At 38.9% G+C, this 25,767-nt stretch overlaps 1 protein-coding gene across 1 annotated transcript in view; it reads left to right on the forward strand.

Moving 5' to 3' along the window:
• SYTL5 (synaptotagmin like 5) overlaps positions 1-25,767 on the forward strand; it is a 300,140-nt gene that overhangs the window by 245,910 nt on the left and 28,463 nt on the right. The window contains exons 8-11 of the mRNA XM_012933704.2: positions 10,742-10,871; positions 14,809-14,912; positions 24,502-24,594; positions 25,351-25,416. Coding sequence (XP_012789158.2) covers positions 10,742-10,871; positions 14,809-14,912; positions 24,502-24,594; positions 25,351-25,416 — 393 coding nt within the window. The remainder of the gene's footprint in view (positions 1-10,741; positions 10,872-14,808; positions 14,913-24,501; positions 24,595-25,350; positions 25,417-25,767) is intronic.

A 25,767-nucleotide genomic window follows, 5' to 3' on the forward strand; every position in this document is an offset into this window, starting at 1 on the left:
AGAAGAGAACCAGTAGGTTTCAAGTTGGCATTTGTATGATGTGGTTTAAATGATTCCGATGGTTTAAACAAAGTATAATCTTTACAATAGAGTCCAATATTGAACCTCCATGTTACTCCTGAAGAACACATTTCCAAACTGATTTAGATCAGTAGTAGTAGAATACTGAAGTCATTTTATTGTTTTCTATGCAGTTGTTCAGATAAGAGTCAGCACATAGGGAATGGAATGATAGTACAGTGGGTTAGGCATTTGCCTTACACGTGGGTGACCTGAGTTTGATCCCTGGCACCCTATTTGGTCCTTTGAGCACACCAGGAGTGATCCATGAGCACAGAGCCAGGAGTAAGCCCAAATTACAGCTGGGTGTGGCCCCCAAACCAAAAAATCAATACACAATAACATAAATGAATCATGAATATATATAAGTTAAACATGTATTTTCTTGTGTTTCTGATTTTTTTGTTAGTTATATTTTCTTAAATTGTATTATAATTTTATAAGGAAGTTCACAATATTTGATTACATTTACTATTTGAAAACTAATCTCACCAGCCATGTTTGGATGTTTCCATCCCGAACTCCAACCCCTGCCCTGAAGCAGAACCGAAATAATTTATTTTGTGTTGTTTGTTATGAATAAACCACTGAAAATGCTCCAAAAAACTTTCCTTAGAGGAGAATGCATGAAGATTGTTGTATTTCACCCAGGGGCCATTAAGCCCTTCTACAAGAGATTACTAATATGTTGTTAAGTGTTTCTGGTTTTAATTGACGTAAAATCGGTTTGTAAGACCATATGATTTAGGGATATATTATTACTGCAACATTCCAGCATTCCTCTACCACAGTGCAGTGCATCTCTCCACCTTTTTGCCCTCTCCCTACCACCCTCAGTTTTGTGGTCTAAGGGTTTGTTTTCACCAGACTTTATCTATTCCCTTGCTTTGTTTATTTATATACCACATATGAGTGAGATCATCTAGCAGTTGTCTTTCTTCCTTCTGTCTTACTTCACTTAGCATGACACACTATTTACATCCATATTATACCTGAATACAAGATATTTTTTTTGCTTTTTGGGTCACACCTGGTGATGTACAGGGATTACTCCTGGCTCTGCACTCAGGAATTACTCGTGGCGGTGCTCAGGGGACCATATGGGATGCTGGGAATCAAACCCAGGTCAGCCGCGTGCAAGGCAAATGCCCTACGGGCTATGCTATTGCTCCCAGCCCCAAGATTTTATCTCTTAGCAGATTAGTACTCCATTGTGTGTGAATGTTATACCATGTCTTTATTCATCCTGGGCACTTGTTTCTATGTGTCTTGGCTGTTAACACTGTAGCACTGTCATCCCATTGTTCATCCGTTTGCTCGATCAGGCACCAGTACCATCTCCATCTCCATTGTGAGACTTGTTACTGTTTTTGGCATATGAAATATGCCACGGGTAGTTTGCCAGGCTCTGCTGTGCGGGCGGGATACTCTTGGTAGCTTGCCGGGCTCTCCGAGAGGGATGGAGAAATTTAACCCGGGTCGGCCGCATACAAGGCAGAGGCCCTATCCACTGTGCTATTGCTCCAGTCCCTGTTATAACTAGCATTACATAAACATGTTTGTGATGATGTACTTTTCAATGCATTTTGTTTTGTCATTTGGATACCTAGGAGTGGAATTGCAGGAGAATATGGTAGATCTAATTTTAATATTTTGACAAATTCCTATACCATTTCTTGTAGGGACTAGATCAGTTTACAGAAGCAGGGTTCCTTTTTCTTCACATCCTCATCAATATTTGTTGTTTCTTACCTTTCTGATATAGGCAATTATCACAGATGTGAAATTATATCATATTGTATTCTGACTTCTATTTCCCTGATAAGTGATTATGAGCATTTTTTCCATGTACCTATTGGTCATGTGTATATCTTCTTTGGTGGTAATGTGTCTGTTCATGTCTTCTCCCCATTTTTTAAATTATTTTTTGCTGTTTGCCAGCAGTGCTCAGGCTTACTCCTGGCTCTGAGTTCAGAGATCTCTGCTGGCAAGTTCGGGATGCCGGAGTTGGGGTGCCGAAGATCAATCCTGGGTTGACCGCATGCAAGGCAAACACACTACCTACTGGCCTATCACTGGAGCCCCTAGTTTCCCCATTATTTGATGGGTTGTTTGTTTTCTTGTTTTCTTCTTGTTGAGTTTTGTGAGTTTCTGGTGTAGTTTAAATATTTGCCATTTCATGTCAATGGCTAATATTCGAATATTTCTCCCATTCAACAGAATGTGTTTTTCTTGGAAAGGTGTTTTACTTCACTGTGCTCACGCTTTTAAATGCATTTTATATAATCCCATTTGTTTATTTTTGCTTCTGTGTGCTAGGCTTTGGGAGTCAAATCCTGAAGACCACACTGAAGCCAATGTTTTGAAATAATTTGCCTATCCTTCTCCTTTATATTTTCTTGTTTGGGGTATTAACAATCTATCACGAATTCATTTTCTATGTAGTAAGATACAGAGACCAAATTTCATTCTTTTCACTGTAGTTATCCAGTTCCCCCAGAACTATCTATTGAACAATTCCTTTTTACATACAATGCTCTAAACTTCTTTTCATAAATTATCTGTTTATGTGAGGATTTTCATATTTATTTATTTTGGGGCTGGGGCACACCCAGCAATGCTTAGAGTTTACTTCTGACTCTGCACGCAGGAATCACTCTGTAGGCAGGAACCACTCTAGGAACCATATGGGAATTAGAACCCAGTTGGCCACATGCAAGGCAAGCGCCTTTCCCACTGTACTCTCTCACCAGCCCTCCCAGGAGGATTGATTTATGGACACTCAAAGTCTATTTCATTGTTCTTTTTGTCTATTTTTATTCAAATACTACATTGCTGGGATTACAATTGCTTTGTATGTTAAAGTCAGGGTGCATTTTCTCAGTGTTCTTGTTACTTTTTGTCGGATTGCTTTACTATTTATAATCTTTTCTTGCTCAGTACAAATTTCAGTAACACTTGCTCTATATTTTATAGAGTGTCATGGGGGGGGCTGAAGAAATATTATAAGGGATATGGCACTTGTCTCGTATGAGTCTAACTATGGCTTTATCCCTGGTACCACAGTAGATCCCCTGAGTAACCTCTAGGTACCTCCTGAGTACCACCAGGTGTGACCCTAAAACAAGCAAACCAAAAAAGAACGCCATTGGGATTTTGATAGGAATTGCATTGAGTTGTATAATGCTTTGTGTAGGATGATCATTTTAAAACTATTGTTTCAATTTATGAGCATAGAATGCATTCGCATTTCCTTGTGTCTTCTACTTTTGACAGTGACTTATTACTATTATTATTATTAATTTTTGTATGGTCATTTAAAATTATTATTTGGCTTGGAGGCCACACCCAGCAATGCTCAGAGCTTACTCCTGACTTTGCACTCAGGGATTACTTTTTGCAGGACTCAGGAGACTGTATGTGATGTCAAGGGGCAAACCTGAGTTGGCCACATAGAAGGCCCTACCCACTGTTCTATCTCTCTAACCCACTGACATAGTTACCAGTGTACAAATCTTTCACCTCATTTGTTAAATTAATTTGTAGGTCCTAATTTTAATGTGATTATAACTTGGATTGATTCCTGATTTATTTCTGTTTTAGTTCATTTGCATATAAAATGCAATATATTTTCTCTATTTTGTAGCTTGTATATTGCTTTATTGTTTCTATAGTTTTTAGAGTTCTAGTGGTCTTTAGGATTTTCTATGTATATTATACTCTCATGTACAAACAGTGGTAGTTTAACATCTCTGATTTCCACTTCATATCCATTTTATTTGTTTTCTTGCCTGATAGCTGTGGTTAGGATGGAAGTTTTTTTAAAAATGCTTAATACATAACTAAGATTTGTATTGTTAACATCAATGAACACAGATGAAAGAATATTTGTGAGTCAAAGTTATATAGCTTACATGATAACAAAATAGTTGATTTTATTCAGAAATGATTTGAATACATGTCTGGGTGAAACAAAAAGATTTCAATAACTTCACTTCCATTTGAGTTCTTACAATAAGTTCATTTGGAAGAGAAAAGCAGAGCTTTGAATGTACCATTTATGCATTTTACAGTTACTCTGATTCACCAAAGTGCAAATTCCATCCCATTAGGCACATTTTAAGTAGTAGACAAAGAAAGCACAAGAAACGCTGATTTGGCTTAAGAATTTGTCTAATTAAAGTCTTTTTTTTTCTTTGAAGATTTCAGAACACTCCTTCTCTGTTAAGTTCCCCAAGACACTTGATGAATTTCCAGTACAAAGTGTTTTCTCAGCTTTTCAGTTCATTCTTGATGTCATGGATCTTCTTTTTAATTTTCAGTTCACAATAGTTTTATTTCTTCTCTTAGGAGGGCATTTCCAACTACAGTCAAGGGCTTTATCTTTTTAATGATATCTTTAAATATCTTTTCTCTAGGTTCAACTTGTGAATGAGCTTTTAGGTATGCTAGAGCCCTTTGGTCAGGTTGTTATCATTTTTTTCAGAAAGCTTCGCATTCACAATCTACCTTTGACGTTTCAATTTTGTTTTCTTCTTAAAAATTTAGAGAAATCTTTTGGAGGGCCTAATGCTGTCTCATCATTTTTTAAATCCTCTTCAACTTTTCAGCATTTCAAATTTAGTTCCACTAGTCCTTCATTCAAAAGGTTCAAACACAAAAGCAACCGCTGTTGGAGAGGATGTGGGGAGAAAGGGACCCTTCTACACTGCTGGTGGGAATGCCGGCTAGTTCAGCCCTTTTGGAAAACAGTATGGACGATTCTCAGAAAACTAGAGGTTGAGCTCCCATTTGACTCAGCAATACCACTGCTGGGAATATATCCTAGAGAGGCAAAAAAGTACAATCGAAACAACATCTGCACATGTATGTTCATCGCAGCACTGTTTACAATAGCCAGAATCTGGAAAAAACCCGAATGCCCCAAAACGGATGACTGGTTGAGGAAACTTTAGTACATCTATACAATGGAATACTATGCAGCTGTTAGAAAAAAGGAAGTCAAGAATTTTGTAGTTAAGTGGATGGGCATGAAAAGTTTCATGCTGAGTGAAATGAGTCAGAAAGAGAGAGACAGACATAGAAAGACTGCACTCATCTATGGTATATAGAATATCAGAGTGGGAGACTAATACCCAAGAACCGTAGAAATAAGTACCAGGAGGTTGACCCCATGGCTTCGCGGCTGGCCTCACGTTCCGGGGAAAGGGCAACTCAGAGAAGCGATCACCAACTACATTGTAGTTGAAGGCCATGTGGGGGAAGGGAGCTGCGGGCTGAATGAGGGCTAGAGACTGAGCACAGTGGCCACTCAACACCTTTATTGCAAACCACAGCTAATTAGAGAGAGAAAACAGAAGGGAATGCCTTGCCACAGTGGCAGGGTGGGGTGGGGGGGAGATGGGATTGGGGAGGGTGGGAGGGACACTGGGTTTACGGGTGGTGGAGAATGGGCACTGGTGAAGGGATGGGTTCCCAAACTTTGTATGAGGGAAGTATAAGCACAAAAGTGTATAAATCTGTAACTGTACCCTCACGGTGATTCTCTAATTAAAAATAAATAAATTATATAAAAAAAAGAAGGGATATTGGAACCTTGGCGGAGTGAGGTGGGTACACAGGTGATGGATGTGACATTGAAATTATGGACAAGGTAAATCATCATTAACAGTGCTGTAAACAGAAGTACCCCAACCAATAAAAAAGTATAAAAAGCAGTATTGTCAATCACAGCACCTAAATAAAACAAATTTTAAGTGATTATACATGTAAAAAAAAATAAAAGATTTAAAGGCTTCCAGGGGGGCTACTCAAAAATCAAAAACACACTCATTGTTTGTTTGTGCCACACCACAAATCATTCAGGCCTTACTCCTGGCTTACACTCAGGGGTCATTCCTGGCTGTGCTCTTGGGACCAGATAGAGTGCAGGGGATTAAACCCAGGTCAGCTGTGTGCAAACAAACACCATGTCCACTGTACTATCTCTCTAGTCTCACAAGAGCACACACATACACATACACATCTTTATGGCTATATAGGGGGCAGGTCTGTTAAATCATTGATATTTTCTTAATAACCATAATGCATTTTAATTTTCTGTATTGCCTAAATAGTAAATATTGAGGCAACATAAAGGAATAAGATTTAACAGGAGTTTTGAATTGATGGTAGGAAATTTATAAGGGTGCAAAATACAAGGTACGCTATTGGTAGATTTAAGCAGAGGCAGGAGACACTCTCAATAATTTTTATCTGGTCATAACAGAATGAAGGGCTCGATGAATGTGAACACAACTGTTGCTATTGTTAATAATAGCAATGTCAACAGACACTGAGTAAAGTGACCAGAACCAAGAAATATGTAGAAAATAAAACTACAATGAATGTTATGCAGATAATTCAAGAGAGACTACAGGAGCAAGTGGGAATGAATATGAGATTCCATAAGTGCACTTCCTTATATGTCCATAATAATTCATGTGGTACTTTGACTCAGTCTGTAATAATTCATGTGGTACTTTTCACTCAGTGAATGTTAACTTATTAAACATGTGGTGAGTCACTAAAAAAAAAAAAAGGTTCAAACAAAGTTTGGGGTTCAGATGAAGACTCTGGTTATGAGTTTAGTTAAGTCTTACATCTTCTAGGTAGAGTGCATGATGATAAAACTATATTAATTGACAATATCCAAATTCAGTGATGCATGGCAGATGAAATTTGGATGTACTTCATTCTTTGAAATATCTTTCTGTCACTTATATTTGGTTCTTCTCCTTTTCCATTTCATTTGGAAATAAGGTCCTTTCCCCTTAATTATATTTGCTTCTTGAAACTTCCTATTTGCCAAAGTACAAATTCTTTTCATTTTTTTGGTCTTTTCTAAATGCATTTGTCAAGAAAATAGAAACCTCCTCCACAATATTGTATCTACTAAAAAAAAAAACCCGTATTCTTCCAGTGTTTTCTGGTATCTATTTCTTCAAGAACTGTTTGCAGTCTACTTCCTGCCACCAAGATTCTTTCTTTTAGATGTCATCAATCACTTTCCTCAACTTTAAATTGTCAGTTGGATTTGTTGATCCAGGTCCTCTGCTTCAAAGCCAGATAACACCTGTAGGAAGCAACGCAAGGCCTGATGCTGAACATTAGAAATACAATTTAGATAGCTGGCATCTGTATTTAAGAAATATATGTGTATATATAGACATCATTTTTAAAAATCCAGTCAATATTTACTCAAGGTTATGCTAAGCCAGTCAGATGGTCAAATGAAGTGTTGAAGGAAGTAAAAGCTGTTCAGGGGGTAGGGTGTTTGCCTTGCATGCGGCCAACCCGAGTTCGATTCCCAGCATCCCATATGGTCCCCTGAGAACCTTCAGGAGTAATCCCTGAGTTCATGAGCCAGGAGTGACCCCTGTGCATCACTGGGTGTGACCCAAAAGGAAAAAAAAAGCTGTTCAGGGAGCTGGAGAGAAAGTACAGGGATTAAGTGATTTGTTTTGCATGCAGCAGGTTCTGATTCTATTCCCAGCACTGCACATTTTTCCCTGCACACAGCCAGGAGTGATCCCTGTTCATAGCTGATTGTGGGCCAAACAAACAAAACAGTTAGCCATTCATAAGTTGAATTAAGGTGTTCTTCCAGGTGGGGACAGTGGATAAAGCTGCTTTATTTAGTTTTGTGTGGCTTTCACATTAAATGGTGAATAACCTTGCTCAACGGGTTTCTAATTCCCATGGAGGAAGATGGCATGCAAAGAACCTGAGATGGGAATATGCCTGGTACTTTTAATAAAGAGCAAGGAAGAAAGCATGACTATTGTGCATGAAGGAAGAAAGAACTGCTAAGAAATGGGTTATAGAGGTCAGCAGGGCCAAAAAGGGTCTTGGAGCCCTCTCTATGTACTTTAGATTTATACTGAGCAAAACAGGGGAATTTGGAGGGTTTTGAGTAGAGCAGAAACATGATTTGCCTTCTGTTTACATAGCATCTGGGTCCTATTCCATGAAATAGCTATGGGGAGTGACTGGAAACTAGGAGACCAGGTAAATGACCACAGCAATACTCCACATGAGAAACTAGGCTTCGGACAGAGAGTTAGAAGTGGAAGTTATGAGGGGCTGGAGTGATAGCACAGTGGGTAGGGCGTTTGCCTTGCACGCGGCTGACCCGGGTTCGAATCCCAGCATCCCATATGGTCCCCTGAGCACCACCAGGGGTGATTCCTGAGTGCAGAGCCAGGATTAACCCCTGTGCATCGCCAGGTGTGACCCAAAAAGCAAAAAAAAATATAGAAGTGGAAGTTATGAACAGTCAAAATCTCTATAGATATTTTAAAGGAAGAGGTGAAGTCATTCAGACAAGTTTAATTCAGACAATATTAATAATAGATTTAAACATTTATCATCTAAATAGTACTTTCTGATAAGATCAAGTGCATATTTAAAATTTCATAAATACTTATTCTAAGTTCAGCATTAATTCTGCTCAGTGGCCAAAAAACTATAGCTCATAAGTATATTCACTTTCTGAAAACAACAAGAATGATATTCAAAGTATTTACCAGGACAAGGGCACTGAGAAGCAGAGATACTGACACAAAGTTGGGGTACTGTCCTGGGAGACTCAATGCCATGTAGTAACCTGTACTGTAGGTTCGTGGAGGGGGGTAGGAGGACGAGAGATGTGTGGATGAAATAGGACATAGAAAGGCAGGAAGGACTAGAAGTAGTACTATTTGCCAAATGATGTAGAAGCATGTAAAAGTTTTTAGTGTCTGGTATAATTGTACCAGTGGGATACAGTTGAATTTCAGGAAAGTAGGCAGCAAATTATCCAAGTACTTTTATCATAACAATAATAATCTTCCTAAGTACCATTGACTATGAGCTGGTAATCAAGTCTGTCATGTGCCCGGATTAGGGCAGGGTATAATTCGGCAGTAGAGCTCTTACATTTATGAGGCCCTGGAATTGAACCCTGCCACTGCAAAAACAAGTGAATAAAAAAACCAAAACCCACCCCAAATTCCCCCATCTAGATTCTTTGCTATTGAGTTGCGTACATGTGCATGAATTATATGTAGTGCTTATGTTGATCTCACTCTTACATTCTGGTTGATCTAGCTAAATTTTCCTAAGAGGAAAAGGGAGACAAAGAAACATTTTCTGTTGAATAACAGTACTTTGTGAAGCAGTTTTTTTGCTACACGCTGAAGGGAAAAAATATAGAGGTCTACCATATTCTACCATTTCTCAGCATCCCTTTGTCTCAATATTATTTTTCTAATTTAACATGTATAAAGTTTGTTGTTTTTTTAATGGAAAGCTCTTGGAACATGAAAATCCTCTATCCTCTATTATGATGTAACCTGTTAATTTTAAGCTTCACCTCCTGACTCTGCTTGTTATATATAGGCTGTTAATGGACTATATAATATTAATTGGCCTGTTATTCTTCAATATTAATGATACCCCCAGAGTACCAATCGGAAAATTTGCTGTCAATATAATTGCTACTGAGCAACTTGGTCTTGCTTCACTGAAGTACTCCATGTGTGAACAACTTTTTGAAGAGGTGTTGAAAACAGATCGAAACTAATTTATCCACTTGACCTCTGTCACAGCCTTTTAATAAACCTTGGTAGTCAGTGGCAATTAGAGGAGTTAGGAGCTGTATTTCTTCTGCCACAGGTAGTGTGTACTGCAGAATAATCAAAGACCCCAAAACAGTCTAGATTGAAGTGGTACTAATTAGCATTTTAAGCAAGTGAGAACTGCATCTCTCTGCAGTGGGTTCATCAGTCTCCCACAGTATCTAAGGTGTAAGCTAAATATAGAGCAACAAGAAGTAAATTTCTATGTATAGGAATTTGTTTATGTAAAGAAAATCAAAAAGTCTGAGGCTTGATCAGTAGCATAGCATGATGCCATTTTCATGGACATTTTTACCTCAGTTGGGTTTTCAAGAGGTCCAAATCAGCTCTCCAATGTTCAGGCAAACTTGGTTTGATTTATAGACTACTAAATTCCCTAGAGGAATGGGTAAAGTTGAGACAGAGTTTTCCTTTATTAACAAATGTTACAATGAAATAAAGTCTCGGTCTAAATTCTGCAACATGCAGTAGCATTTATTAGCTAACACACACACACTCTTATCATAAAGTATGGAAGTCCTGTGCTTTTTTCTTTTATGAACTTTGATAAGTATCTAATAGGAAAGACTTTTACCAAAACCAATGTAATCAACCATGTTTTGATCATCAAGCCAGCTATATAGAAACATGGTGTTTTATTCTGTTAGATGGGGATAAAGGTGGTATAAAGGATGATCACTGAGAGAGGGTGAAGGGATGGGTGTTCGAGCATTGTATAACTGAGACTTAAACCTGAAAGCAATGACTTTTTTTTAAATATCCATTAATTTTTAACTGAAAAAGTTTTGGACACTTTCAGGCTAATTAATGAATCTTTTTAGTATACATGTTAGCAATTACTGATGGTATATGTTTTTATGTTGTAGGGATTCCTGATGAGAGATCTCTAGATGACAACCAGCTCTTCCTAATGAATAATACACTTAGCTGTGTCTATACTGATATATATTTATATGGAAGGATTTTAAAGTAATCTGCAGTCAGTATAATGGTTTTATTTTGCATTTCTACTTTGTGACAAGGAGCACGGTTTGGAAACCTCGATGGATTTGACTACCATTGAGAGCACCTCTGAGAACTTCAGAAAGGGTCATCGTAGAAATGATTCTGGCACACCATCCATAGCAGTGTCCAAGGTCTCCATATCCTCAGGTGGGTATTTGCAACATAACTACAATATAACTACTCTGTTGTAAAAAGTGAGCATGTTAAATGTGCCTTTAGAGAATAATCATACACTGTACTCGTTTGTGATAGCACAGTAGCACTGTTATCCCGTTGTTCATTGATTTGTTCGAGCAGGCACCAGTAATGTCTCCATTGTGAGACTTGTTGTAACTGTTGTGTTACTGCTTTTGACATATCGAATACGCCACGGGTAGCTTGCCAGGCTGTGCCGTGTGGGTGGGATACTCTCATTAGCTTGCTGGGCTCTCTGAGAGGGCTGAAGGAATCAAACCTAGGTTGGCCGCATGCAAGGCAGCCTTACCCGCTGTGCTATTGCTCATTTGTGGTATATTAAGATATATAACATAGATAGATAGATAGGTAGATAGATAGATAGATAGATAGATAGATAGATAGATAGATAGATAGATAGATAGATAGATAGATAGATAGATAGATGATAGATGAAGGCTAATACCCACTGCTAGGAAAAACAGGGGCTAGGAGGACTGGTTAGTGGTTGGAATCAACCCCAAGTATGTGTGGGGTAGAGGGTAGGTAAGACAGAGAAGGGAACAGTATGATAATAGTTGGGAATGATCACATTGGACAAGAACTGAGGATTGAAAGTAGGTAAAGGAGGGGCTGGAGAAATAGCACAGCGGGTAAGGTGTTTGTCTTGCATGCAGCCAACCCGGGTTTAATTTCCAGCATCCCATATGGTTCCCTGAGCACCGCCAGGGGGTAATTCCTGAGTGCAGAGCCAGGAGTAACCCTTGTGCATCGCAAGGTGTGACCCAAAAAACAAAACAAAAAACGAAAACAAAAACAAAAGTAGGTAAAGGGATACTACTGATAACCTTTCAGTATCTGTATTGCAAACCATAATGAGAGGGAGAGGGAGAGAGAGAGGGAGAGGGACAGAAAAGCGCCAGGTTGGGGATTGGGGTGGGGGGTGGGGGGAGGGAACCTGGGACATTGGTGCTGGGAAATGTACACTGGTAGAGGGATGGGTGTTAGAACACTGTATGACTGAAACCTAATCATGAACAACTTTGTAAGGGTCTATCTCACAGTGACCCAATAATTTTTTTTAAAAAAGAAAAAGATAGAGAAAATAATCATACATTCTTTGACCCGTGGTGATAGAATGCCATAAGATTTTCTTAAAAGTAGACAGTGATGCCTTGAGTGTCTTATATTTATACAGGATTCACTTATTAAGCATACACTCTTGCCAAGTTTGAGAGCTCTGCCAAATGTCAATAGACGAGTTTCAGATAACCTAATTGGCTCATTTGTTACTAAAGGTAGAGCATCCCAGAATTTAAGGAATGATAGTTGACTTGATGTAGTCATCAGATGTTGTCATCAGAAATTCTACATATCTAGAAAAAGTAATCATCCCATGGTAAATGAGATTTTTTTATGAATAGCATTAAGTTATTATTACTACCACTACCAATCCCTTTCATTTGATACATTCGAGCATTTTATTTTGCTTCATCATCCCAATAATCCTCTGAAGCAAATTTATTGCCAATGAATAAAGAAACTAGACAAAAAATGTCCATTAATTTGTCATTGATATGACATTTATATCCCATGTGTAGAACTAAAATCATAATGAAGTTCTCGGGGCTGGAGAGATAGCACAGCGGGTAGGGCGTTTGCCTTGCACGCGGCCGACCCGGGTTCAAATCCCAGCATCCCATATGGTCCCCTGAGCACGGCCAGGGGTAATTCCTGAGTGCAGAGCCAGGAGTAACCCCTGTGCATCGCCAGGTGTGACCCAAAAAGCAAAAAAAAAAATCATAATGAAGTTCTCAACATTACAAAATTACCTGGTTTACCTAATGATGTATTGGCATAAAGCGTAAGGCTGGACTCTGAGCTTGGGAATCTCTCCTAATCAGAGAGCTCTTCAATGGTTTTTTTAAAGGTAGTGGTCGCTATGTCATTTGTTCAGTACTAGAAACTCAGTTCACCTGTTACATTAAAAAAATTAAAATTCACCTAAAAGCCAACATCATAAAATATATTCGAGTACTTTAACTCAGTAACTCCTGCTCGTTTAGCATATACACTGTCAGGTATTCGGCTATGCACTTCTGCACTATTTCATTTGCAATTTCAAACATAAGCATACTGCTGCGTTTAGTCTTTCTCATTTAAAAACCAATAAGTCTGTCTCGGCAGGGCTTTGATACAGAACTGTAAATAGTGTCTTGATTGAGTTTTGCATTATTTAACTTACATTTTTGAAGCAAGATATTCTTCTGATGAAAGAATGTTTTAGTGCCAAAAGAAATAGACTCTCTCAGGAGAAGTAATGGGTGAATTGGCACTAGGGCTTCAGTAACACTGGTGATATGTAGATAGCCATGTATCCAACACAGACTCAATAAAAGTGAAAACATGAGATTTGAGCTGCAACCACTGAAATGTGGCTGTCAAGCTGACAGCTGGGGATTGCTTGGGGGTTCGGTGTAGAGGCTATACAGGAACACTGATGGAGGGTAGTTGACAGTGGTGTGGAATTGGTGTTGAAATATTACACTCCTAAAACTCAACTATCAATAACTTAAATCACAGGATTTTTAATTTATTTTTATTTTTAAACTATTTTTTTGCTTTTTGGGTCACACCTGACAATGCACAGGGGTTACTCCTGGCTCTGCACTCAGGAATTACCTCTGGTGGTGCTCAGGGGACCATATTGGATGTTGGGAATTGAACCTGGGTCGGCCGCGTGCAAGGCAAACGCCCTACCCGCTGTACAATCACTCCAGCCCCATCAGAGGTTTTTTTAAAATAAAATTAAATTAAAGGAAAGAAAGGAAGGAAGGAAGGAAGGAAGGAAGGAAGGAAGGAAGGAAGGAAGGAAGGAAGGAAGGAAGGAAGGAAGGAAGGAAGGAAGGAAGGAAGGAAGGAAGGAAGGAAGAAAGGAAGAAGGAGAATCTCTCTGTTTAATTTCATTTTGTGCTAAATATAAAGACACTCTGAATTCCTTAAATATTTAAATTAAGAATGGTTATTGCTTGGAGGTTGGAGAGATAGTACAGCGGGTAGCCGCTTGCCTTGTATGCAGCCAATCCAGGTTCAACCCCCAGCACCCCATAAGGTCCCCTGATCCCTCATAGGCACTGCTGGGTGTTGCCCAAGGAAGAAAAGGAATGGTTACCGTTTAGTTTTTTCCTAAGATTATGGGGGCTTTAAGTTAGTGAGCAGAGCAGAGCCCGATGTTGCATTTCATAGTAGAGCATTTAACCTCCTTGATCAAAGAAGTGACCACATTGCAGTTAAGTTCAAGGAAACGTCAAAACATATGGAATTTTGGAGAAGGTTAAAAAGCATCAAGCTACTTTCTGTGCCGATTGCCTTTTATAACACTATGCCCTGTGCCTAGAAAGAATCAGCAAGAAGATGAAGAATTTTAAAAAACAAATCAAACCTATTATTTTAAAAAATATTATTTTGGGGGGTTCTTTGGGCTACACCCAGCTGTGCTCACGACCTACTCCTGACTCTCTGCTCAGGAATTAGTCCTGTCTGTGCTTTGGGGAACCATATGTGGTGCTAGGGATCAAAACAAGGTTCACCTCTTTAAATAAATCAAGCACATTAATCCAAGTACTCTCTCTTTGGCCTCCCTTTTATTGTTTTTAGGTATGGCTTATTTATTTGAATCTTGGGGCCACATTCAGTGGTGCTCTGAGGTTATTCCTGGCTCTGTGCTGAGGCATCACTACTGATAGTACTGGGGGGAGGGGGTGGCGTGGGGTGCCAGGGATCAAATCAAAGGCAGACGCTTGCAAAAGCAAGTGCTTTGATACTATTTCTTTCCCCCTCCCCCCAAATTCTGTGTTCTGACACAGTAAGCTAATTCACATTTTTTCCTTTTTTCTCTTCTTTCCTCTAGACCAGAGTCGATCTGAGCTCGATTTGAGTGGGTTTACAGAAGACTTTGAGGATATTGTCAGTTTAAGAAGCAAGTCTGTCCCCAGAACCATAGACAAAGAATTGGTAAGTTGGATGTGGAAGGGAGTCCAACGATCATGAGTAAAAGTCCCAGTCTGTCCCAAATCTGTCTATAGGTGATAAATTTGAGAGTAAATATATGCAATAATCTCTATTTGTCTTCCTAATCAGCGTGTCAAGTATCTAAAGGATGATTTAGAAAAGGTAGCAGGTAATACAGTAGAAAGTGAAAATTATCTGCAAGAAAACTACTGGAGGGCTGGAGTGATGATAGTACAGTGGGTAATGCATTTGCCGTGCATGCAGTCGGCCTGACTTCCATCTCTGGCATCCCATATGGTCCCTTGAGCATGGCCAGGAGTAATTCCTGGGTGCAGAGCCAGGAGCAAGTCCTGAGCATAGCCAGATGTGGCCCCCAAACAAACAAACAAACAAACAAAAACAGAAAAGAAAGTAAATAGCAGCAGGGGCCCAAGAGATAATAAAGGGGTTAAGGTGCTTGCGTTGTCTGCATTCAGATCCAGGTCTACCCTGATCCTCCTCATTGCATGTGGCTCCAGATTACCATGAGGAGTGGCCCCCATCAACACCCTCAACCCTCCCCTCCCACCACCACCCCTGTCAAAGGAAACCTCCATAGCCAGGGACTTAGCTTCAAGGACTGGAGTAGATGCTTTACATGCCTGAGACTTGAATTCTATCTTCCTACTATGCATGAGTACTACCTGGAGTGCCCCAAAGCAACCAGAAGGGAGTCGACCTTGACCTGATCAGGTGTGATGAAAAACCGAATAATAAAACTTTGATTAGGGACTTCACTGAAAGGATAAATGCACATTACTTAATTCAACACCTCCTATCAAGTATTACTAGATTTATCTGTTTGGGATGAACATTTTTACTTCTTAAGTTATATCCCAATAAACTACCTTCTTGAGACTAATTTATGTGCAAATCAATGTTAATTGAACTCATTTATAAAATGAGTAAAATGAGTATGTTATACTCATTTATAAAATGAGTATAAACAATAATTTGAATTAAATTATTGTTAAGGCCCCTTCCGGTTGTAATATTCTGACATTATGATTTCTATAATTGCTATAATGTAATTTGAACTCCTTGGAAGAAAGACATAATACAAATGTTAAGTGACTAAAATATTTTCCAAGCCAGGAAACTAAGAGTTCTAGAGCACATATTCTTATTCTATATTTTTAAATTTTTATTTATTTATTTATTTATAAAAAATATTTTATTGAATCACCGTGAAAAAAATTACAAAGCATTCAGGTTTAAGTCACAGTCATATACTGATTAAACCCCCATCCCTTCACCAGTGCACATGTTCCACCACCAAGAACCCCAATACACCTCCCTCCCACCCCACACCCCACCTAAGTAGCTAATGATATTCCCTTTATTCTCTATATACTTTGAGTACATTCCATATTTCCATACAGAACTCACTATTATTGTTTGGAAATTTTCCCCAATAATCAGGCCTGCTGAATATGCACCATCTAATAATTTCTCTTCATTTCTGAGAGTGAAGACTCTGCGGTTTTGGGTTTCTAATATTTTAGGTCAGTTCACAGTCAAAATGCATGGCTGCAAGAAGCCGCTCTGGTGCCAAAATGGGTTAGGAGACCTCAGGATCACAGTCTTTAGGAGCGGAGGGTCTCTCTATATTTTTTTTTTAAAAAACCAACAGGGAAGCTATTTTATATTCAGCCTCAAAAAAAAAAAAGAAATGAGAGCAATGAGATCAAATATTCTCAAGCTTGTGTTCAATCTTTAGAAAACAGTTGTAATTCTTTAGATAGCTCTGAAAATCTTAAATTATAGGGGGCCATAGTAACCTTAAAATAATTTAAAAAACAAAATTGTTATCTACACTAATTTTTGAAGACATATGCAAAACTTCAAACACAGCAGCAAATAAAACCTTGGAGTGAATTAAAAAATACAATAATAAAGCCAAGTAAATTTTATTCTAGGAAAGAATAGATGAATGTTTTCCTGAGCTCTGCCAGGAGTAATTATGGAGCACAGAGCAAGAAGCAAGCCCTGAACACCACTTCCCCTCCAAAAAAGGGGGAGGAATATGTTGTATAATATGTCAAAGGAGAAAATGGATATATGATGAAAACTATTGACACAATTTTGTAGTCATAATAAAATGTTACTTTAAAATTAGCAGACATTAAAATATTATAAAATTGCTAAATATTAAAAACCTATAATTTTTATTTTAAAATGTTGAAATGGCAAATCTGTTGACATTAGAATCATAAAAAAACAGCTTTCCATTATTGCTATTATAACATTAGTTTTGAAAGTCTGGGAAATGTATTAAGAAAAAAATTATCTTTACAGTTATTAAGTAATATATTAAATTATATATACATATATATATATATATTCCCCACTAATGTGTTTGAAAAAATCCTGGGAGCTGGGGAGATAGTTCAGTGAAACCTAATCATGAGCAACTTTGTAACTGTGTATCTGTTGGTGATTCAATTAAAAAAAAGAAAAAAATTTTAAACTACAATGAAGTATTGGACTGGAGCGATAGCACAGCGGGTAGGGCATTTGCCTTGCACGTGGCCGACCTGGGTTTGATTCCTTCATCCCTCTCGAAAAGTCTGGCAAGCTACCAAGTGTATCCAGCCCCCACAGCAGAGCCTGGCAAGCTACCTGTGGCATATATGCCAAAAGCAGTAACAACAAGTCTCACAATGGTGACGTTACTGGTTACTGGTGCCCGCTCAAGCAAATCGATGAGCAACGGGATGACAGTAACAGTGACGATCAAGTATCACTTCATACCTACACTGTTGGTCCTAAGTAAAAAAGAAAGATGTGAAATGATAACCTCATGAGATTAAAAAAATTGGACACAGATTATTTTAATAGCAACCTCTAGTGACGAACTTCTCAATAAATTATCATCTTAAATATTATGCAACTATGTCATGGTGAAATAGAAATAGCATAAAACTTGCCATTTGTCCTATTTCTGCATTTGTACCACACCAAGCTGTGCTCAGAGAGTACTCCTGGATTTGTACTCATAAATTGTGTTCCCCGGGGTGCTTTGAGAATAGACCAGGTGATATCAGGAATTGACCCTGAGCTTCCCACATGCAGAGCAACCTTTAAGTCATCTCTTTGGCCCCTATATTATCTATTTTTTAGCCTGCTGTTTTGTGGCATTATGTAGGTTCATAGGATTATACAGTCATCACCACCATCCAGCTCCAATAATTTTTCATCTCAACTAAACCGCTGTACCCATCAACTACTAACTCCCCATTTCCCTCCCTCCTTTCAACCCGTGGCAACCGTTATTCTACTTTCTTTCTCTTTGTGTTGTACGATTCTCAAGGCCTCATATAAGAGGAATCGTACAATATTTTTTCACATATGCGAATTTTTTGAGACAAGTGAGAAGACAGCTGAGACCTGTGAAAAAGAAAAGGGCATTTTGAAAAAGAAATGGGATAATTGCAACTTATTCTTAAATATAGATGAAAAAAGTCCTAAGCAAATGTTTAGAAAATCTCAGAAAATAGGAAGGACATGGAAAACCATCATTACCAGTTTTGATTTATTACAGGTTGCATGGTTTTTTTAAAAAAATAAATTATTTCAAAGTAGTTTTCAACTCTGGCACTGGAGAGATAGGACAGGAGATAAGGCACTTGCTAGCACGTGACTTACCTTGGTTCAGTTCTCAGTTCCCCATGTTGTCTGCCAGGAGTAATCCCGGAGCATAGAGCCAGAAGTAAGCCCTGAGCACAGCCAGGTTTGGCTCTAAAATCAAAGATGTAAAATAAAGTAAAATAATTTTCAACTTATAGATAATTGGACAGCATATGGATTTTCCAAACCCATTTCCCCCATTGGCATCTTTTATCAATATGGTACATTTGTCACAAGTAATGAGACAATATTAATATAATTAGCTAAAGTCCATACAATATTTGTTTTCCTTACTTTTTATGGAGCGATAGCACAGCGGATAGGACGTTTGCCTTGCCTTGCACGTGGCCGACCCAGGTTTTATTCTTCCATCCCTCTCAGAGAGCCCAGCAAGCTACCGAGAGTATCCAGCCTGCCCTGCAGAGCCTGGCAAACTACCCGTGGTGTATTCTGTATGCCAAAAACAGTAACAACAAGTCTCACAATGGAGATGTTACTGGTGCCCGCTTGAGCAAATTGATGAACAAACAAAAGGATGACAGTGCTACATTTATCTACCACTCCTTTTGTTTTCTTTTTTGTTGTTTGGGTCACACCTGACGATGCACAGGGTTTACTCCTGGCTCCGCACTCAGGAATTACCCCTGGCGATGCTCAGGGGACCGTATGGGATGCTGGGATTCGAACCCGGGTCAGCCGCGTGCAAGGCAAATGCCCTACCCGCTGTGCTATCGCTCCAGCCCCTCTACCACTCTTTTTTTTTTCTCCAGGATTTCATTGGGTCAGAAGTATGCAGCATAAGATGATGCATTATGTCTCTCCTTAGTCCCCTCTTGACCTGTGACATTTTTCTTCTTTTTCATTATCTCAACACCTTTAATTTCAGTTTGTCTGACATTTCTATCATGATCAGAAAGAGATTATGTAGTTTGGGGTGGGGGCCACCAAAATGGTGTTCTGGGGAACCTGGCACCATCCCAGAGATACTAGGTCAGCTGAGCCAGCCATTCAGTGCAGGAGCCCAATGATGTGGTGCTGCTTGGGCCCTGTGATGCTGGGAACACCCATAGCCACCCCCACTATGCTCTGCAGCCCCCAGGGCCACATCATACGGTGCTTTGGGTCCTCTAGAGCTATACCCATTAATGCTTGGGGGCCTTTGTGGTTCAGGGAATTGAACTGGGAACTATCTCCTATGTACTAAAACTATAATCTCTCTCTATACCTATACTATACTAAACTACGTGCTATCTCCCTGACTCTAGGAGATGTTGTATTTTCAGAAGGGAGAAAACCGTGACAAAGCACCATTCTTACAACTTACATCAAGGATATATAGGATATATTGTGTCAGTATAACATATCGCTGTTGATGTTGATTTGATCCCCTGAAGTAGTGTTCATCAGGTTTCTCCACTGTAATACTGCTCTTTCTCCACCTCGTCTTTCACAGTTCACTTCGTTAGATAGGTACTTGGTATAATCCACAGTGAAGGACTGAGGAATTATTCCAGTACCTACTTGAAACTGGGAATAGCTACAGGAATTATTTCCCATGAGTTATTTAATCTCCTTTAGCCCATTGATTTATGATTCAATCACATATTTTAGTGCATATTCATGAACACATCTTTGGAATGAAAATCCCATGCCTCTTAAATTTGTTGTTGATTTTTTTCAGAAATTATGGTTTGTTGTGAGTACTTCCTTTTTATAGCATGCTCCTATAGACAAGGCTTCCCGTAATTTTGTGAGCTAATCCATGCGAATATGGCAAATAAGCCAGAATTAACTTAGAGAATTTTGACCAAGTATGGTACAAAACAGGAGATTTCTTTGATCAATAATTAGGAAAGATGCCCAACTTAGTAATAAGAGACAAAAATTACACTCATGAAGATTTTAGATGCCTCATGGATCACAAAAATAAAAAAAGGATACTACCAACTATTGGAAGGCAAGAATATGGAGTCCAGGAACCGTCATTGATCATTCGATCTTCAGTTGGTACAACTACTGAAATCATGACACTATCTTTAAATAATGTAGAGAATCACGTAGGTATGCATGCCCTATGACTTGGCAGCCGTTCTCACTGGTACATATTGAAGGGAAATTTGTGCTTCTGTGTACAGGGGTATAGACTCAAGTATATTCATAGTGACTTCATTAATAAATTGGCAACAACCCAAATATTTAACAACAAATCAACAGATAACATGAAGGCAATTGTCTTGTACGTGTCAGACTGGTTTGATCCCCAGCACCAAAGTGGTCTTCCAAACACTGCCAGGCATAATCCTTGAGCACCACAAAGTGTTCCAAAAATGAAGAATAATTTTAAAAATGGCAAAAGATAAAGGAATGGAAAACATTTAATTATATTTATATAAAGTTCAAAACAGACCAAAAATGTTTAGGGATGTGTGCTTAGGAATTAAAACTATAAAGAAAAGCAAGGAGACAGAGAGATACTACAGAGGGTAAGGCCTGAGATTGTTTCAGCCCTTGCACATGTGGTGCCCCAAGCATTGGAAAGAGTCACTCCTGAGCACACTGCTAGGACTAGCCCTGAGCACTAAAGGGTGTCCACCCCCCCAAAAAAAAAACAGTTACAAAAACAAAAGAAAGAAAAGAAAGGATGTGATTACACTGTCACTGTCATCCCATTACTCATCGATTTGCTCCAGCGGGCAAGAGTAACATCTCCATTGTGAGACTTGTTACTGTTTTTGGCATATCGAATACGCCACAGGTAAATTGCCAGGCTTCTGCCGTGAGGGTGAGATACTCTTGGTAGCTTGCCGGGCTCTCGGAGAGGGGCGGAGGAATCAAACCCGGGTTGGCCATGTGCAAGGCAAAAGCCCTACCCACTGAGCTATCACTCCAGCCCATGTGATTACATAAAAATTAAAATATTATCAAGACAGGATAAAGGATTTGTGATAAGGACAGGGCACAAATGGGGCTTTTGATTGATTATATTGTTATTATACTATTTAATTATGGTTTAGGTACTTTAGATGTATCATATTTTATGAAAAGATTTCTTTTTATAAGGCATAACATTCTTCTGTAAACTAAGGTGCCTTTTAAGAAAAATAAAAATATTCAGCATTTACACCAGATAAAGTATTAATCTAAGATGTATGAAGTACTCACAAAGCTAAAATAAAAACAAGACTAATAACCCTATAAAAATAGGCAAAAGAGATATACAGACACTTCCAGAAAAATAACTCATGGATAGCCAGTAGGCATATGAAAAAGTGGTCACCCTAATTATTAGAGAAATAGAAATCAAAACACAATGATTTATCATCTTACACCAGGGAGAGGAGAATATTCCAAAAACGTCTGGAAACCAGTGTTTGGCCAGGATGTGGTGAGTGTTAGATAGAATGCTTTCTGGTTCATCCTTTACAGAAAACAATAAAGATTTCTCAAAAATCAAAAGAAGTAGGGATAGAGCTTCCATATGATCCATTGATTCCTCTTTTTGGGATCTATCCCCAAGGCCTAAAACATTAATTTGAAAGGATATATGCATGCCTATGTTTATTGCAGTGTTTAGTGCCCTAGCCTGGATATAAGAAACAGCTCAGATTCCCCAAAAGTGATTAATGGATCAAAAAGCTGTGGTCTCCAGATAAAAATATTACTGTGCAGCTGTGAGAAGAGATGTAATCTTCTAGTTCACTGCAATTTGGCTAGAACTGGAGGGTATCATATTAAATACAATAGGTCAGTGGGAAAAGAACAAATATCACATGATCCTACTCATCTCTAATGAATATAGAAAATCTAGCAATAAACAGTATTGCATGACAAAGCCTTGATCTTGGATTATAAAACTGAGATTACTGAGTAGGGAACGGGGAGAATTAAGAGTAGATTGGAAGTGACATAAGGACAGTGGCATGGACACTTTGGTAGTGGGCACAATCTTGCCCAGTTTGCTCAAGCGGGCACCAGTAACATCTCCATTGTGAGACTTGTTGTTACTGTTTTTGGCATATCGAATATGCCACGGGTAGCTTGCCAGGCTCTGCCATCCGGACCGGATACTCTCGGTAGCTTACTGGGCTCTCCGAGAGGAACGGAGGAATGGAACCCGGTTTGGCCGCGTGCAAGGCAAACACCCTACCTGCTGTGCTATCGGTCCAGTCCTTGGTAGTGGTATGGTGCAATAATTATATACATGAAGATCATAAACATTAAAAAACATTAAACTATTTCAAATAATAATAATACAATAAATATGGAAGAGAAAAATTTCAGTGTCTAAAATAATTTAGTCTATTGGATGATTTTTTTTAGATAGATTTTCCCATCTTGGCGCAAACATATGCATGCACAGACCCAACTTAAAACTTGTTTAATAAACACATTGATCAATGTAAATCACCATAAAGTTCAAGGAAGTAGGAATGGAGCATAAGGGTCGGTGTAATTCCACGTTTCATATTATTTTCATTAAGCAAGCATCACTGGCAGGCAAGCAAGCACCCTACTCTGCTGGTGACATAATTTTTGTTTTGCTTTGGGGCCACATATAGCGGTGCTCAGGGCTTAATGGCTTACTCCTGCACTCAAGGAGCACTTCTCCTGCTCTCAAAGAGCACTTCTGCACGGGAAACTCCCTACCTGTTGTCCTATCACTTCAGCCCTTGGTAGGATACTTTAGGTCCGCATTTTTTAAAATATATATGTATATATATATTTAATTGAATCACTATGAAAAAAGTTACAAAGCTCTCAGTTCAAGTCTCAGTCACTCAATGATCAGACCCACATCCCTTCACCAGTGCACATGTTCCACGACCAAGAAGCCCAGTATAACCCCCTATCACTCTCTCCACCTGTGTGGCTAATGATCTTCACTTTATTCTCTCTATACTTGAATGCATTCAATATTTCAACAGAAAACTATTATTATTTAGAATTATCCCCCAACAGTCAAACCTGCTGAAAAGGCATCATTTGATAATTTGTTTTCCATTGCTGAGCATGAAAAATATATGACCTTGTGTGGCCGCAACAGTGGCCACGCAGTTTTGGATTTCTGATATTTTAACTCAGTTCACAGTTTCGTGTGCGGCTGCTCCATATCTCGTCTGGGCGGATAGCGTGCTGGTAACACCCCCATCCCAAGATCTCCTGCACACCATGTCACTGCGAACTCGTACCTCTGGGTAGTGGGTTCTAGAAGATGACGGTTGCCACGTGGGTGCTGCTGCCACCGCTGCCACCACCCAAGCTGAAAGAAAAGGTCGAGAGAGAAAAACCTTTCCCCTCCCAGGGAGGCATGGGGTTGTAGCTCAGTTCATAGTCTAGATGCATTTCTATAAGAAGCCACTGGGTGCCAAAAGTGGTTAGTAGACCTCCAGGATCATAGTCTTTAAGGAGCAGAGGAGCCATTAAGTGTGCGGCTGCTCCGGAGCTCATCTGGGCAGAGCTAATTTAGGTCAGCATTTCTCAACCTTTTCTACACATTCAGACTGGCACTAGTCTACAAACGGGCCGTTATAACCACTGTGGTAGACCAGTGGTTTTCATTCTTTCTATACCTGGCAATCAGCACTAGTCCAGGTTGATTTTCACTGAATGAAAGACTAAAGAGAGAAACCTGGGATTTGGATGATTGTTAAATATTTTTATCTGAATTTTTAGGTTTTTAAAAAAGAATTGTTTGAAGCCAGACAGATAGTACAGCAAGTATGGTGCTCGCCTTGCACATGGCTCACTGGGGTTGGACTCCAGGCATTCTGTTTGGTCCCCCAAGCACTGCCAGGAGTGATCCATAAATGCCAATCTAGGAGTGAGTCTAAGTGCTGCCTGGCGTGGTCCAAAAACAGAACAAAATAACAGAAAGAATGGTTATTGAAGTCAAAGAAACCTCTGATATTTGCTTTCTTTTTAGGTTCCCATGAGAATGACTGAACAAGGTATTCAAAACTTAGTGTCTTCTCGACTTTCTCCCAACACCTACAGTCTAGCAAGTGGCCTGTCAACCGTATGTACTCCTTTAGTCCATGCTAGCAATTGTTGCTTTCTTTTCCTGAATTTCTGTGTATTTGCAAGTAGGTATGAACATTCTTGGAGAAATGTATGCCAGTGGTTAAATGTCATTATTGCCCACTTTCCCTTTATCACATTTATTATAGTTCTAAATGTGCCTTTCTTAAGATTGTTGATTGCTTCTCCCTGCTTCTATGGTCCTCACCCCAGTTTTTCAAACTTCTTCCCACCCTAAACATCAGTTTAGACCTATATGGCAAGTCCTCAAATAATGAAATTTCATTCTATTCTATTTTATTATAATGTTGACAAGGAAAAATATTATCTGGGCTCAGGTTGAACTGAATAATATTATTTCAGAATCTTTTTATTTACACATAACTTCATTTAAAGTTGCATATTTCTAAGAACCTATTAGCAACATTAACTGTGTGCTTATTAGAAACTGTTCTATTTCTCAGCTGATGCATTTCCCTACCACCATTTTCTCAAAATTCCCAAATTATCTTTGTCTGCTTCTAGTCACATTCGTAAAATGTGCAACCAACCAGTATCCAACCCCTACCTAAATACTATCAATAGTGTCCTACTGCCTGTAGAATTAATTCACTTTTTACATTAGTTTTTAAGGCTTTGTGTAAGAGGTGGATGTCAGGAGTCCTCTGTCTCTTTGCCTTAGTTTGTGCTTCTAACTCTTTTCTTTGCTTCTAATACTCTTTTTCTTTTTAACCTTTGGGCAACTTCCTTAAAGAATTCTCAAGCAGGCTCTTACAGGAAATGGAGCTTCCTAAATGTGCCTGATGGTGACTCAGACACTGTGAGTTTTCAGTTTTTCCTTTTCCTTCCTTGTAGCCATACTTGACAGCTGTTATGGTACGTGTTATGATATGAGTAGGTGGATAAGTCTACCAGAATTATCTTTTTCAGATTTTCTCCAGTTAGCTAGTTTCTCTTGTAAAGGATAAGTGAGTTTATCAGAATCCAGGTATCCCACAGAAATAACATTCATTAAATATGAGAATCTCAGTGACAGTCAACAGACACTAGGTCTCCAGTGATTACTCTTAACGAGATGCATTTATAATAAACCTATTTTAGCTTGGTGAAGAACATAAAATTTAGTTAGCAATAAAATTGCTGTAACTTCTTCATTCCACCCATATTTCAA

Source organism: Sorex araneus, chromosome X, assembly GCF_027595985.1.
Source record: "Sorex araneus isolate mSorAra2 chromosome X, mSorAra2.pri, whole genome shotgun sequence".
Lineage (NCBI taxonomy): Eukaryota > Metazoa > Chordata > Mammalia > Eulipotyphla > Soricidae > Sorex > Sorex araneus.